This window comes from Dermacentor silvarum, chromosome 3 (genome assembly GCF_013339745.2).
Source record: "Dermacentor silvarum isolate Dsil-2018 chromosome 3, BIME_Dsil_1.4, whole genome shotgun sequence".
Classification (NCBI taxonomy): domain Eukaryota; kingdom Metazoa; phylum Arthropoda; class Arachnida; order Ixodida; family Ixodidae; genus Dermacentor; species Dermacentor silvarum.
In genome coordinates this window covers 140,115,111-140,131,396 of record NC_051156.1, presented here as the reverse complement: position 1 = coordinate 140,131,396, position 16,286 = coordinate 140,115,111, and the positions used below count along the sequence as shown (strand labels likewise).

Sequence of the window (16,286 nt, the reverse complement as noted above, 5' to 3'; positions counted from 1 at the left end):
TCAATTTTACTCTTCTGCACCTATCACTAGCCAAACCGAAACCGAATCACCACACCTTCGAGAAATGCAGTGGGGACAGGAACATGTTTGTGAAGATGTGCCGTTTTGTATCTAAGGCACACTGCAACTTCATTAAAGAACATTAGGGAAACCTTTTATCAAGAAGCCTTACCTCTGGCTTTTATATAAGGACAAGCATAAATGCACAAATTCTGTTCTTAGGTTGCTTCTTTACCTATTTACGCCACACTTATCATGTGCAAGAGAAAAAAAAGCTATATTTACTGTGTAATACAATACTGTTTTTAAATGTGGGCATTCAGCCTATTGTAATAATTTAGTGATAGTTTCAAATGTGTCGACAGTGTTGAAACATCATATTTGCAATATGTTAATGGTTTACAACAATAAAGTTATATCATCTAGTGGTACGAGTAAAAAAGACAGGCAACTTGTTAAGTCACTAACTTTTCCTAAGTGCTTGAAGGGGCTTTTTTTGATTCTACAGGAAGAATAACAAATGGATCATCTTTGAAGACTTGGTGAAAGTTACAATGCTTATGTGTGCATGTGCAGACACGTGTACATCAACCTCACAACTTATTCATTCTCCTGAATGATGAGTGCACTATTGCGATAGAGATCATCTACTTTTTAGCCGTGTATTCTTTTCCTTTTTTCTTTTTTTACCAAGCCTCTGTGAAAATGGAGGTAGCCGTGGCTAAATTGTGCTTCTGCACTTTATGAAGTTTTCTTTTACAGCCGTTGCTGTGTGTGGCTTATCAGCTGTGGCAGTAAATTGAGTGTGCATAATCACTGAGTTTGCATAATGTTAAATGTACAACATTTCTGTGATCCATGGTACACTTCACTTATTTAGCGAGGAAAGCAGTCAGCCAGAACATACCCTCCAATGAGAGTTCCATGGGCACTACCATAATTCATGCTGAATTGCTGAATTATCGTTAGCTCACATGAGCATCTGCTCGAAAGAACTAGAAGAATGGCAGCACATGCTCGTGGTACCTGCTTGCGACAGACTCTATGTGTGCTCTAGTACTGCCCTGTAAATAGTAGTTGAAAGGGGCATACCCTGGAATCATTACTGATAAATTGGACATTTTACAAAACAACACATATTTTGGGCTAACCTATTATAGACATTCATTCACTTTCATCACGTCTTAAAATTTCCTCAGCAAAAATCGATATATATATCACACTAGTATGGCATGCTACTGGTTGGTTGTCTCTCTTGTTGGACACGGTGAATGGCCTTCACATTTGGTAACAAAACAAAGAGTTCTGCTCGACATGAACTGTTCACCATTATGTGCCAATGGCTTGAATTGGAACAGTGGGAGTTCCTCGGAACAAGGTGTTCCAACTCGTGTTATAAGCATGAAGCCAAACGAAACCTAAAGGAATCTCAACATCACAATTGTGGCTTTTCACTTTTTTGTGATTTCATGTTCATTTGTGTCGTGCTGTCACATTACTGAAGTTGGTCATGTGGGAACAGGACATAATGACTTCTTGTCACTTGCTCCAGCTCACTCAGTCGTCTGTTGCGCTGCTCATTGTGTGGCCCATTGTAGCAATTTATAAATGCAGCTGGTTGGTTGCTTCCATGTGACCACCTTCTGTGTCATGAGGTCACGATACATGCACCTCCTGGGAAACGGAGACGAAATTGGCCACTGAAAAGCTATTCTAGTAAATTATTTATAGTGCTTTGTGACTTGTCAGCATCTTTTTTAGAGTTTCGATGTCCAGGAACTTCATTTAACACAATAAAATAAAAAGTAAAAAATATACTTCATTAGTGCTCCTTTAAGTGCTAGTGCTTCAGAAGCCACATTGCTTCACTTCATTGGATGTGGAGGCACTGCATAATGCTGTTTACCTTTACCTTCACTCACCTAGATAACTGTGCTGTATGTTTAACTATCAGATGGCACCTGGGCAACCACCGGTATAGCGTGCATGTGTGTGTGCGTGTGTGCGTGTATATGTGTGTGTGTCTGTGTGTGCACATTTCCCTTGTCTTCAAGTAAGTTTATTTTTTCTTTCACTGGAATGAAATTGGTTCACTTTCACTTTCAAGAACTATATTTTGGCTCTCTGGATGCACTACCATCAAGTTATGGCTCGAATAAGTGCTTACGACTGGACATAAAGCATGCAACGAACATGAGCACTAATGTTTAACATTTGCTTTTTGTCCTCTTATATAAGCACTGCTTAAGTTGGCTGGCGTTAGGCAGCACTTTTCAAAAGGGACACTAAAAAGCAACCCTTAATCAGTTCGGAATGGGGAAGTATTCGTTGAAAACATGTTCTTCATTCAATTGCCCCCAAAAAAAGGTTTATTTTTAGAATTTTATACCTGAACCTCTGCTCTTCTACATCAGTGTGACGTCACAAATTTTGAAGTACATTTTCATATTTTGACTGTTTTGTTGCAGGAAAAATTATCAAAATTTGCTAGGTTGTGTCATTGGTTCCTCTGAAATGCAATGTAATCTTTTACCAATAGACATTTGACTAGACCCATGTAGATGCTGTCATAGTCCATGTCAGTAATGCCATTAAACGGGTGTTGGTTGCTAGATTTTCAGTTCATGTTACCTGTACAATATAAACAGGACACCACAAACGCTGGGTTGATTCGTTCTTGCATTTATTCTGGCTTACCAAGCTCCCTGTTATGGTAAGTGCAGACATATGTGATTGCAGAACGGTAATGTAATAATGCAGCTCAACTAAATATATTCCTCTTTAAGGTCCCTGTGACTTCCCTCTGCTACATGGGATTCTGTAGCACAGACCGAAACCCCAGCACACACATTTTTGCATGCCACCATGGCCTCCACATTCGGCAATCAAACCCTACATTTATCATTTATACCCAGCAGAAGTATGTCACAGTTGCTGTACTGCCATTCTGAGCTCCAACAAAAGTAGCAGTCTCAGGATGGGAAAAAATATAATAGGGTTTATGATGCATTGGAGATCTCGCAGTACATACCACTGACTTATTCAGTACATTACTGTACATACTGTCGACGATTCCCTCATGGTTCTTCTGCATTCTCACGTGCACTCATGCAGGCTGGAGCGTTCCACGGACCAGGTGATCAAGCCTATCAACTTGGAGGCACTGAGCAAGTGGGTCGGCCAGATTCCCGAGGACGTTGTGCGCGACATGGCCAAAGTGGCACCCATGCTGTCCGAGTTGGGCTACGACCCAATGGCCAACCCTCCAAACTACGGCCGACCTGACTCATTCGTGCTCAATAACACGCTACAGATCAAGCGCGACACAGCCGAGTGGCGTGCTCGAGAAATGGAGCTGGCTCAGCACCGCGATGCCATTCGCCGTGGTGCCATAAGACGCAAGGCTGAGGAAGAGGCTATGGCTAGGACACCCACACCTTAGGAAAAGAAACAGTGTGTGTGTGTGACATGAAAAACTTGGAACTGTGTGACTCGAGGAGTGTTTTGTGTAGGACCACAGCAGTCACTTCATTAACGTAAAAACGAAGGGCTTGGAGCAGGCAGCCACGTTTTTCAGTCACTTTAGCACAAGTCGATTGTGGCTGGCAGCTTTAGTTTACGCCATAAGGCGGAATGTACAAGACGTCAGGTGTTCTTTTGAATCAGTTTTTCTCAAATGTTACCTCATCAGTCTGTTAGTTGGTCACTTGGCTCTAAAGTTAAGCTGAAACTTTCACAGCTTGCTTTGCGGACAGTCCTGTCAAGAAGAGTTCAAAATTAGAAAAAGTTGCTTTGTGTGGGATCTTCAAGTATCAAGAGCCCTGTTTGCATTCATTCATTTTTAAGTTATTCATAAAGGTATCGAATCAGCTGTGCAATGTCATTGGACTGAGTAACTTTTGCCCCATAGTCACTGTGTCATCACATGACATTTGAAGCTGTGTGTAAACCATCTCTGTTCCATAATAATATTAATTTGAAATTTTTCAAAGTGCAGTTTAGCTTTGTCAACTTGTACAGAAGGAGGAAAATAGTTTGGCAACTCTGAGAGCTCTTAGGTTGTTTGCAAGCATTGGCATCATCTTAGGTCTGTGTTGTAAATTCTGGCAAATTCTGCTTTGTTTTTGTTTTTGCTCGTTCGGTTTTCTTCAGCTGATGCCAACAGCGACAGTCATTCATTGAAAAGGCAGACACAGTGATGGAGTGAGTGTTGGAACCATGTGTCATCAGCCTGTTTATTTTGTTGAGTATCGAACTGCAGAGTGCTTATACTGCCACCTTCATCTTGCTGCTTCATGCATGGCAGTCTTGCACTATTGTAGTGGCCTAGCTGAAAGCTCAAATATCTGATGTGAAACTAAGATTTCGGAATGCATAACTCATTTATAGAAGATGCTTAGGCTATTGTCCACAATGAAAAGAGTGACACAATGTGCAAATTTTGATGATAGCACACAGCGTTCATTTAAATTTTGTTTATGGTCATAGAAAGCTGCATTTAAAGCAAGAACGTTGTAATTTGCAAATCTTTGCCTCTCTTATGATATGTCTACTAAGCTTGAGAATCTCATTTTGAAGTCATTTTGTGTCCTGACTGGGTGCCCAGTTTGTGCGTGCTTCTTCCCCTTAAGCTTAAAATTTCTAAATTTATAGTTCGCTTTCCATGCTGATAATTGATGTTTATGGCCTTGCAGTGTGTCACTAAGCAGAAGTGCACTGTGCATGGTGTAAGCATTAAATTTTATCCAAACTAGCTGATAGATTTTCTTTCCAGGAGATCTTTCTGCCGAATTCATCTTAGAATAGCTCCTTTTAACTTATAATTGGAAGTCGTTATGTAGAATACTGATTATACAATGAACGTTTTAACACTTAATACGAACTCTGTAGTGCAAAGGCATACAAGAAGAATGCTGGCTACTAAAAAGCAGGTTTACATTCATGAGGTGAAATTTTTGCACACACTTTTACTTCAGGACAACTAAAGTTAGTACAAGAACTTCTTTTCTGCTGTATTCTCACAATGCAGTGAATTTAATGGGGTCACTCTTAAAAGGTCCTGAAGTAGTTAATTTTGCTATGACTGTTTCTGTGCATTTGGCTATGTCACATTTTTTATTAGTAATCTGGGCTATATCATTGCACCGCCAATCTGCATGTTCTGCAAGCTTTAATGCAGGACCTTAAATCAGCCTAATGATATCAAAGCATTCAAGAACACTGAAATTACCATGACAGCCTGTCCGCACAGCAAGAGACGTACATTGTGGAAGAGATAGTTTACAAAAGAGTGAAGCTATTTCTATTGAGCGCACAAGAACGGAACTAGTAGTTTCATTAAGCTATATGGTATTGCTTCTTGAAGATCACTAGGTTATAAATGTGCCATCACACATGGTTTCTCAGTGTATTTCTGTTGCGATGGAAAGTCAGAGCTTATTACCGAAGTCAAGCACCTCTCGAAACACGTGTGATAGACTATGTAAATAGCAGTGTGAATCAAAAGGCGTGCGTGGTAAAATGCAGCTATTCTGTTGGTGCGCTTGTCTGAGCTCATGGGTATTTCATTACCTTTCCTTCTGGCTTTCGTTATGTGCTGCTTTACAGATGCACTGTGCAGGGCCGGGGTCTTTTTCTTTATTGACATCAACTGTTCTGTTTATCTTTACTCAGGAGTCCTTGCCTTTTATTGACACACTTATACTGTGGACAGGGCATTCTCTGTGGGCATATACAACAAAGCATCGTTCTCACAGGCAGCATTAGAATGTGGTCACTCCTAAATATAGACACTAATACTGAAGTGTCAATAAAAACTGAAAGGAGGGGATGCTTCATCATATATTTCATACAAGCAGGAAATGAAGATCTCATCCTGCAGATAATGATCCTTATGGTCATGCCCTCCTCTTGTCTTAGATAAGGCAGCATCATTCCATTTTGCTTGGCTTATGTCGCTCAGCAGATTTTTCTTCTGCTCAAGTTTCAGTGCGAAAATAGGTGCAACCTTGTTCCTTTTGCGAAGGCTGTGATTTCTTATGTACCTTCCTGCCGTGTGGGTCACTGCATTCGTGACCTGATGCAAGTTCTTGATGTTTTTGTTGCTCTTTTCTTTCTTAGGAGAGGCGCTCATATGCCATTATGACGTTTCGTTACCCCTCTGCATCTCCTTGCTGCACTCCAAAGATGTTCGGGAATATGATGCACAATCTAAAAGAGATATGCACACATTTTTTTCTACAGTGAGGAGAGAAAGTACTGTCATGCATAAATACATATGTATAGCGGTGCAGAATTTCATCATCTATTTGTGTTTGCTATTGTTCAAGGACAGTGACTGCAAATCATTCTTTTTTTCTTTCTTCTCGAGATAAGTGTCGCCCATTGCTTTTGGAAACTGTGAGATCTGACATGGATGTTTTCAGCAGTGGTGCCTGACCTTGTAAAAGTGGTGGTGGGCCAACCAGTAGGATTCTTGTGCGCAGCGTGGACTGTGGAGGTTCAAGAATTTTTTGCAGATGGTTGGGTGTATTATACTGGAGTGCACGCACATTTTTGTTTTCCTGCACATGCACTATTTCTGTCAAGCAGTAGTTTGTGGGTTAATGTGAATGCTGGTGCATGGAGCTGGTGTGTGAGATGTTGTTTACAAAAAATTTCACGAAACCAAAAAAAAAAAAAGCCTAGAGATGAAACATTGAACAAGGCTGTCTGTAGTGGTGCTTAGATTTAGTATGTTGGGTTTGTACTTGTGGATGTACTGCTGCCTGAGAACTGCTCAGGATGTTTTGATATGCATACTGAGTATGCCTACGGTGTTGTTACAGAAGTACTTGGAAGGTTATAGAAGTAAGAGCAAGCATGTTTTTAGTTATGCCTGAAGTGAAAGTAGTTTAGCTCTATCAATCAACCAAGAAAGAATGGGCTTAACATAAGGTACCTAAATGTTTGTACCTAAGAGGACAGTATAGCTAAATGGCCTTTAGCTATAAGCGGAAAAGCTGCATTGAGAAGCAGTGTACATTCAAAGTACAGATCGAATTCCTAGTAGTTTGCAGACGACAGTGTAGAGCATGTTATGCATGAAATCACTGAGGTCTATTTGTTCTCGAGTGTACACGAATATGAAATTTTGAATCTACTTGTCATTTCCAAGTGCAAACGTAATGTCTAAGTGATGTAGTGTGCACATTGTTTTCCATTTCATTGCACCATTATTCTGGTGCTTCAGTGCACACGTTTAGATATTTGTTCTCATTGAATTACTTTCAATGAAAAATATTTTTTCTACATGGGCTGCTACAATTTGCATATTTGCTATGAGAGCCGACTTTAATATTATTAATCACCAGCTAAACTTTAGATAATATTGCAGCTGTACTTTCTGGACAGTGCATACGAAAAACACCTGTTACTGGCCATCATTCTTCATGTTCATGAAACTGTTTATTGCAGTCTAAATTCATAGCCTCTCTCTAGTATTCACTGCATCCATCAGTAGGTCTAGAGATATCAAGGCCACTTGTTTAGGATAAACTGGAAAACGGGTTCCTTTTTTATTGTTAGAGAGGAACAGACGGAAATTTTTAGTGGAGATGCAAGAGATCACTGGTGGAGAGTCTCATGTACTTGTATTCTTTTATTGCTTTCTTTTCTTTCTGAAGATGCAAGAAAGCTATCTCTTTCGGGTTGCCGACACAAGCAAGTGCCTTTGTTCCGCCAATCCACATATCGTGTGTGCCAACTCTTCCTAAGAGTACCACGTGACTCTGACTGTTTCCTTGTGTAATCAGAGAGATGTGCACTCTTTGTGTATTCCATGCCGAAAGTCTGGCTGAAAGTGCACTTCTGCAAAGGTACCCAATACATGTTTATTCTATCAGTATAAGTGCGCTTTCCAAATAATTGCCTTGTTTCCTACAAAATCTCTTAAACATCAACCAATCACATGATAGAGGCCACGTGCTTGATAGGCATTCGAAGCTCATTAAAATACTGGTCTTTTATTTGAGCCATTGATATCTGTTAGCATAGTCACAGACTTGTGTTAAATTACATCTATAACTTGCAAGTGCCCTCATGAGCAAAAGTAAGCATTGTTTGACTTAGTATTTCATTCTGCTGTTCTTTTTGGCTGGAAAGATTATTATTGTTCCATATTTAAAACATTGCTAAGCAGTGGCACTACAATGCAAACTGAAGTAAACGAAAAAAATTCTCAAGTCACACTAACATGGTTTTAGTGTGGGAGTTTGCAATCAAGTCACTTGAGTCCCTTAAGCCATGCTGCTTTCAAGCCATGAAAGCAATGATGACATAAAAAACAAGATTGTCTCTGATGTCTGTTCTGTGCAAGTACTTCAATTACTTGATTACTTTTCTAAAGTTATGTTTCGCTTTACAAGCAGTAGTACTTATTTAAAATATGTGCTCTGTTCTAATGCTGCCAGGACTACGTGAGGTTCTCCAAGCTACAGCTGCAAGCCAAGCTGCAATTGGCTGAAGTATGTGAGCCAGGGTTCTAACCAGTCGAAGCACTAGCCAGCCAGACTTCAGGCAACATGCACAACAGCTTTTAAAAAAAAGGCGCAACAATGAGTTGGGTGATGGAAATACTCTAAACTACCCGAACATGGGACAGATTGCTTCAATCACTGCTTGTTTTTGAATGTGCCAGTAACACCACATTGTGCATGATGCACTCAGTGATACTTGATAAATATTGGTGAATGTTAAACACAGTAACATACAAAAGGAAAGAAAATGTCTGCAAGTTCTTGAAGGCGCCATACTCTCAGCATTGCATGTCACCAGAAATCTAATTGCCTGGTGCGCATAGTGTAACAACGGGAAGCCCATCTGAAGAGCCATTTTATAAAAATAGCTGTTCAGGTGGACTTCCCGTGGTCGCTTACCGTCGCCGTGACATTTGATTTCATTGAACATCACTTACCTTGCAATCCTGTATAATTTTGCCGGTCTGCTCATCGGTTTCTGCATTTGGGTGTTGCTTGAGTAATGCCTTGGTGTTCATTTTCTTGTTCTTATTCAGCTAGCTCGTTATTATAAAGTAGTCCACAGTCATTAAGAGGGTTTTGCACTGTCCACATCAAGCATCCGACATTGCAGGAAACATTTTTTTCTCAGCTAAAATTGTCTTTAATCCACTGGTGCGTGGTGTGCCAAGCCCTCGGCCAGCGTCTCTGCTGCACTGTTCCGTTTGTGGGACCAAGGAAATGCAGCCGCCATTTTGCACCATTGAGTTGAAAAGCGGCAAAATCCCTCTTGTCAACATAGCTTTCTGCAAAGGACAAATAAAGCTGTGCATAGTGGAACCCGATGGCATGAAAACAAGATGTTTAAATATGTCCTTGATAATGCAGGATATAACGTTCTAATACCGCTGGTTGTTCTGATCAGACTGCAGTTGTACCTCGTTATAATGAACAATTCCATGGTGAATTATTTGATACTGTACAATAAATTTGACATTTGGATAGTCATGCTCTCCTAAGGTGGAACTTTTGTTTCTATGTAACTGCAAATGGCACAAAATTATGGGGAGAGGAGGTCTGTTGGCTTTAGCAAGGCAATTTTTTTTCTTGCAAACCTTAAAATTGTATTTATTGTTGAAACTCTAGACTGGCGATGCAGTGACACCTGAGGGTGGTAGCAATTCAGGGTCTCAATCACGCGTATACACTCTGCACTGTCTCAGTATCGACACATGCATCCAGTGTTCTTCATCTTAGTGATTTTCCAGATTATAACTGGTGTCACAGTGTCTTTGCAGTGCTCTGCAATAGAAGACAATGCTGACAGCATTTTAGTTGCAACAACCAATGCAGAATGGTGGCAGTGATAATGGGCAAAAGCATATGAATATCGAATGCACCTGTCAGTATTTATGCCACTATGCACCACATTACATTACCAGTGCAATCCATAGTGAATTATAAAGATTTCATTTTCTTATTCTAGTGCTGATCCTTAGCGGTCATTCGGTGGTTTTCGTACTTACCTTGCGTACCTTCTGCAAGGACTCGCTAGTAAAATAAAGATAACTGTTTATTTCTTTAACGATCATTTTATATAATGTTTGCAGGGTTTTTTTCATTTGTTTTTATGCATAACTTCGTTATAACGAGGTTCGACTGGTAACGTTTTTTCCCGAGTTTGATACGAGTCGGTTTAATAGCTATGCCGATAAAAACTGATTCATTCTGCTCATGGAGGGAAGGGGTGTTGGTTAAGAACAGGTTGGCGGTGGCCAGCACAGCTGACTGGGAGCTTCTTTGTTGGCAGCTACACAGATTGGCGCCCATTTCACATGCCATATTATAATATATACAAACATACACGTATATATTTTGTTGAATGTGATGTGGAGTAATTTATTGATGAAGAAAAAAAATGGCAACGTCCACGCACCTCTCTGTGTCTGCGTCAATTATTTCTGTCTGCCAACATACCCTTCAATTAAGGCACCTTGGATACCAACGGTGCAATTCTGAACTTCAACATTTTGGGTTAACACAAATGGGAAACCAAAGGGTTGCATTTGCTTGTGCTCCTGCGTAGTGGCAGATTATTGTTTCTATAAATACTGGAGGCTCTTGCTCGTGCCATCTTAAAACACTTTATGAAGGAAGACAAAACTCACATGCACGTGACTTAGGCAAGTAAATGCTGCGAGGAGAGGGTAAGAAGGGAAAGAAAATAGGGTCATGAAGAGATTGTTGTTGTAGGCTGCCTTCTGTCAGCCAATGAAGATTTGGTTCACTTGTGCATGCTTGTTTTTAGTTTTTTACAAACTATCCCGTACTTCATAACAAGATTACCAGATACATTTGATGCCAAGCCCCTCATCATGTAAGGTGGAGCGAGGGGTGTGACATCCCTCAAAGTTTGACATGACTTCTCCCGTAAGGATATGTAAATAATTATGCGCATTCCTGTAGTATTACATCTTCTGTAACACAAAATCATATACAAGGGGTGTGCAGGAAGGAAGCAAGTTGCAGTTAATCTTTGTAAGGGTCGTGAACCACACCTCGGGCTTGAAAAAACAATGCATTCCGTGGATAGCATACGCTGCTGTTAACATCTCAGTCAAATTTTGCAGTCGTGTGCGGCGCATGGAGCTCACAAGCAGAGTGCAACGTCACCTTTTTCTCAAACACTTTTTCTTTTTTTAACCGAAGCCTGCTCCTCACTCTTTTCGGGCTGGCTTATTATGTAACATAGCAGATTCCCATACGCGGCTGCTGTTGGCCAATAGCTTACAGTGTTTGGATCAGTGCGCTTCTTCCTACCATTATTGTGTATATTTATTGATGCAGTTTAATAAACAGGCTGAAGTAGACAGAAATCTGCAGTTTTGCACTTCGGGAAGAACGGCTATTGTACTATCGCTGACTATCGTCTGCTAACGCTCGGCCACGCCCGCCCTTGTGGGAATGCAGCTTTGGCCACAATACTTATCTGTGTCATAACCGTCGGGCCTCGCTAATTTCAGTTAGTTTAGAACACTCAACTAGCCTCGAACTACGCGAAACTGTAATGACCGCTGGCTGCGTCACAAACCAACTGCAAAAAATATAAGGAATAAATATATGTTCACCATGGAAATTAGTACATCTCTAATATACTTCAGTGTAATGTTTAAAATGCAATATGCTTTGCAGATAGTGTATCTGTTTTTGTATACCTCTTGATAATTCAACTTGGGAAATGCTAACACATCACTTGTTCCTTTTTTTTTTTTTTAGTTCAACCAAATCTTAAGATTGTCGCGAACTATTAGGTGAGACTTTTGGGAAACTACTAGAATGCCATTGTGCTTCCCAGCGCTATCTTAAGGATGGTTATTAACGCGGTAGCGTTAAGGGCCCCGTGTCGCAGAAAATCCGGCGTCGGCGTACGATGTCGGCGTCCGTGGCGGAGAAAATCATCCCAAACCACCCAAACAGCGCAGGCCCTCCACAAGGTGCAAGGTTTTAGTGAACAAAGAGGTCAGTGACAATAATTTAATTTCTCAGTGAAATCCGTCAAAAAAACAGTACAGTGCGACTTAACCACAACCTACAGACATGGTGGCATCGGATTGTAATTTGAATGTACGAGAAAACATAATTCTGTTACGAGGAAACTCAAACGAACTAGAATATATATACTCTAGTGGCACGATCGGAAGGCCGCGCCGCCTGTCTCGGCGGTCGGAAACGCCACAGACCGCCGCTAGGGTTTCTCGTGGCGCTACTGCGCCTTTTCCTAGTTGTAAGCGCGGACGGGGCCAGCGCATCGGTACAGTATTCTAGCCACTGTAGCATCGGGGCGACTGTTTTCACGACAAATCCGTCTAGGGGCGGGGCCTCGCCTCAATGACGTATCACCATTTTCTTTTTATTGCGATAGCAATTATATGGACACTTCAACCGGATTTCTGCCGTCGCCGTCGCCGTGAGGTTCCCTATAGATAAAATCTTCGCCGCGCGCCGTATGCCCGAGCGGAAGCGTGCGGGGACGCGCGCTATCACGGAGAGCGAACGCACTCAATCACCCACGCGCAAGCAAGGAAGCGGGAAGCCAGCGCTGGAGGGAGCGCGCGGGGGGGGGGGGGGGGGGGGTCACCTTTGTTGTTCATGCTGTATTTACAAGTATTAGAGAAAAAAAATTAAGAGGAGCGGACTTGGCTTCAACCTTTCCTTTTTCAAGCAAGGAGAATGGATTAAACAGTCATTACCAGGACTGATGTACGCGGATGACATTGTACTTACGGCTGACAGCAAGGAAGACTTGCAGGGAGTAATGGACATCTGTGGTAAAGAGGGAGATAGCTTAGGTTTGAAGTTTAGTAAAGAAAAATCGGCAGTCATGATTTTTAATGAAAATCAGGACAGCGAGCATATGATACAGGAGGTTACGCTGGAGGTAGGGGATAAGTACAAGTATCTTGGAGTGTGGATAAACAATGGGGCTGAGTACCTAACGGAACATGAAAAATATGTAACGACTAAAGGTATCAGGAATGCAGCTGTGATTAAAAATAGGACACTGTGGAATTACAATAGGTACGAAGTGGTGAGAGGGATTTGGAAAGTGGTGATGGTCCCTAGTTTGACTTTCGGTAATGCGGTCCTGTGCATGAGATCAGAGGTTCGAGCAAGGTTGGAAATTAAGCAGCGAGGGGTAGGTAGGCTTGTTTTGGGAGCACACGGAAATAAACCAAATCAGGGCCGGGTACAGGGTGACATATGGGATGGACGTCATTCGAGGGCAGGGAAACTAGCAGCAAGATAGAATTTGAGGATCGATTGAGAGAAATGGCAGAAAAGCGGTGGGCAAGGAGAGTTTTCAGTTATTTGTACATGAGGAATGTTGACACAAAATGGAGGAAGCTGACCAGAAAATTGTCAATCAAATATTTGGACTGCAGGAGGGGTGCAAACCAGGAAACAGCGGTTAAGAAAAAGGTTAAAGAAACAGAGAGGGGTCTATGGAAAACAGGGATGCAGACGAAATCAGCACTGGGAACATACAGAACTTTCAAGCAAGAAATTGCCAAAGAAAATATCTAGGATAATTCTAGGGGAAGCTCTTTGTTGTTTGAAGCCAGGACGGGAGTATTGCGGACTAAGATGTACCGAGTCAAGTACCAAGGTATAGACACGTTGTGCGGTGCATGTGGAGAGGAAGTAGAAACGGCTGAACACCTCATACTTTTCTGTAAAGGGCTTAACCCTACAGTGCAAAGCAACGTGGCTGATTTTTTCAAAGCATTGAGGTTTAGGGACAGTGAAGACAAAAAAGACTTTAAGCGGGTAGAAATAATCAAACGGAGGTTATCTGATTGGTGGCAAAAATCAAGGCAGGGGTGAAATTTCAACCGCCACAAAGTACAAAATATAAAGTACAAAATATGTTAATAGTCACGGCTAGGTGGCGTATGCTACCGCCCGATTAGAGGGTTCAGCCTCATCCATCCATCCATCGGTTAGGGTGCCTCGATCCGCGCTACTTCGTTACAGTGTACTAGAAGTACACTGTAACTCCGTACAGGGTGGTGACACGTCCGGCAACGCCGCCATTGTGTCAAGGACTTAGCGGCGCGCTATGGCAGACACCGCAAATTTGGGATCTGGGTTTGCTGATTCTAATAAAGTTAGATTTTTTGCGGTTTTACGCGTGTGTGTATCATTATATTTACATCTCACCTCAAAAGCAGAGGTGAATTGAACGGTTGTAATAAAGCAAGTGCTAGAGTAAGCTTCGAGCCTCGCAGACCGCGAATCGTTTTTGGTGCGTCTTCGCCTATTTGATGAAATCTTTCGAAATAAAATTCGCGCTTGTGGCGCAGACCGAACGTTTATGGAGCTACCATTCAAAATACAGGTGGAGAAGGACGTAAGCACCGCAAGACGTTTTAAACTACGTTGTAGATCAGTTAAGTCGTCAATTGCAAGATCAGAAAACAAGTCGAAAAAAGACACGGCAGCGTTAGCGATCACAGATTTTTTTTTTTTTTTTTTTTTGGAGGGAGACATTGCGCGTGCGAAATGTACCAACGCAAAAGAACATGTGCGCTATAAATGCAAGGCGTGGTGTACTTTCTTACACACTGACAAATTAATATCAATGCAGCAATCTAGGATAATTCTTGGGTCTCTTAAACAGGCTCAGGCGCTCGGCTTCTGATTACTTCCTGCGCGTACGCTAAGCAGTGCTGAATATTTTGTTCGAAAGTACACTTAAATTCTATTATGACACTCCAAAATGAACAAGAGCAACACACATATATTTCAAAAAGAAAGGAAAGGTTAATTACCAATGCATAACTGCATAAAACCACAGGTAGACAGCCAGAGAATGCATAAAATGACATCCTATATACAGCTCACCAAAGCTTTCATCTGCCTGAAGCCTCAGCGGCCATACATACAAACATTGGGCGCATAGACTCAACAGGAGTAGGTTTATGTGCTGCTTAAGAGGTGAAATAATTTCAGTATAAGTTAACACCTGCAACTGTCTCGCTGCCATACCCATCCTCCTCATTGCTATTTGGTTGGCTCAGCCAGTGCAAATAAATGCGGAGCCGCAGCGGCACAAAACTCTCCAGGAGCTTTTTCATGACATTTCATGACGGCAAATGTTTTTTAAAGACGATAGTCTTTCTTGGGGAACTTAAACGCTGAAAATTTGGTCTGTCTGTCTGTCTGTCTGTCTGTCACCCGATTCAGCCACCCGGCCAAAGTTGGACCACTTGCTTACCGCCCACACTACTTAAACTGGTACGGCTGTTCATACTTGTGAACGTTATCGATCACAAAGTAAATATTACGCATATCTGAGGCGCAACATCACTAGGTAAGTATTAGGAGGTGTGTTCCTTTAATAGAAAATACATAGATACGTAACTCTAAATACCCTAGTTTCTTAAGCTGCGCTGAAAATGTCATGCTATGCGCGCCGACGAACGACGTTCCCCGACTGCGCGCCGACGAGCGCCCTCTGCCATGGAGGAAGGAAACCCTCTGCACAAGCTCATGTTTCCCGATGTATTGCCAGATGGCGTCCATGTCTCACGCAGCGCCTCCTCAATTTTATCAATGCCAGCCAGATGCGGCCGATTCAACATAAAGGAAGCGCTGTCTGAGGCAGGGCAAAACATAAATGGCCGCTTGATGAAATAATGCGGTAAAATGAAATCGGTTCAAACAAACCTTCATGCCAGGACGGAAATGGTACGAGAACAGCATTACGGGTGGCCGCGGATCAGACCAGCACTCATGTAGTACGGCCGGCAGAAGACTATCGTCTTTCGACGACATTTGAAGCGAAGCACGCAGATACGCGGCAAATTTTTTTTCTTTTCTTTTTTTTTCTTTTTCCCTCAACCTCACCTATTCTTCCATTTCCAGTTCTTCCCTGCATCTCCCCTACCACTCAATTTATTATTGTCCTCCATGCTTTTAGGCATTGATCAACCATACGAGCGCTTTTCCAGGTACACCTGTCTCCCCCCCCCCCCCCCCCCCATGTTTAAATTTCTAATTATATTTTTTCTACACTGTCACCCTCCTGTGCCGTTTTTTTTTTCTTTTTTTTTTCTCCACACAAGATTCACACCGAGACAGTCCAAAATCCCAGACGCCAGGATACCTTTTTTTCATCGGAAAATTTTTTGAACACAACTTCACATGAAGCCACAAAGTTTAACACAACATGGCTTACGTATACTGTGATGTGCCTCCGAGACTCCCACGTCCACTTCGCCAGTCGCC

The 16,286-nt window shown here is 41.9% G+C and overlaps 1 protein-coding gene across 4 annotated transcripts in view; it reads left to right on the top strand.

Annotated features, from left to right (window-relative positions):
- LOC119445832 (protein-tyrosine sulfotransferase 1) overlaps positions 1-10,430 on the top strand; it is a 484,648-nt gene extending 474,218 nt beyond the window's left edge. For all 4 annotated transcript variants that reach the window (XM_049663669.1, XM_049663666.1, XM_049663668.1 and 1 more), the window contains one exon: positions 3,115-10,430. In XM_049663669.1, coding sequence (XP_049519626.1) covers positions 3,115-3,442 — 328 coding nt within the window. In that variant the 3' untranslated portion in view covers positions 3,443-10,430. The remainder of the gene's footprint in view (positions 1-3,114) is intronic.
- Positions 10,431-16,286: the final 5,856 nt, after the last annotated feature.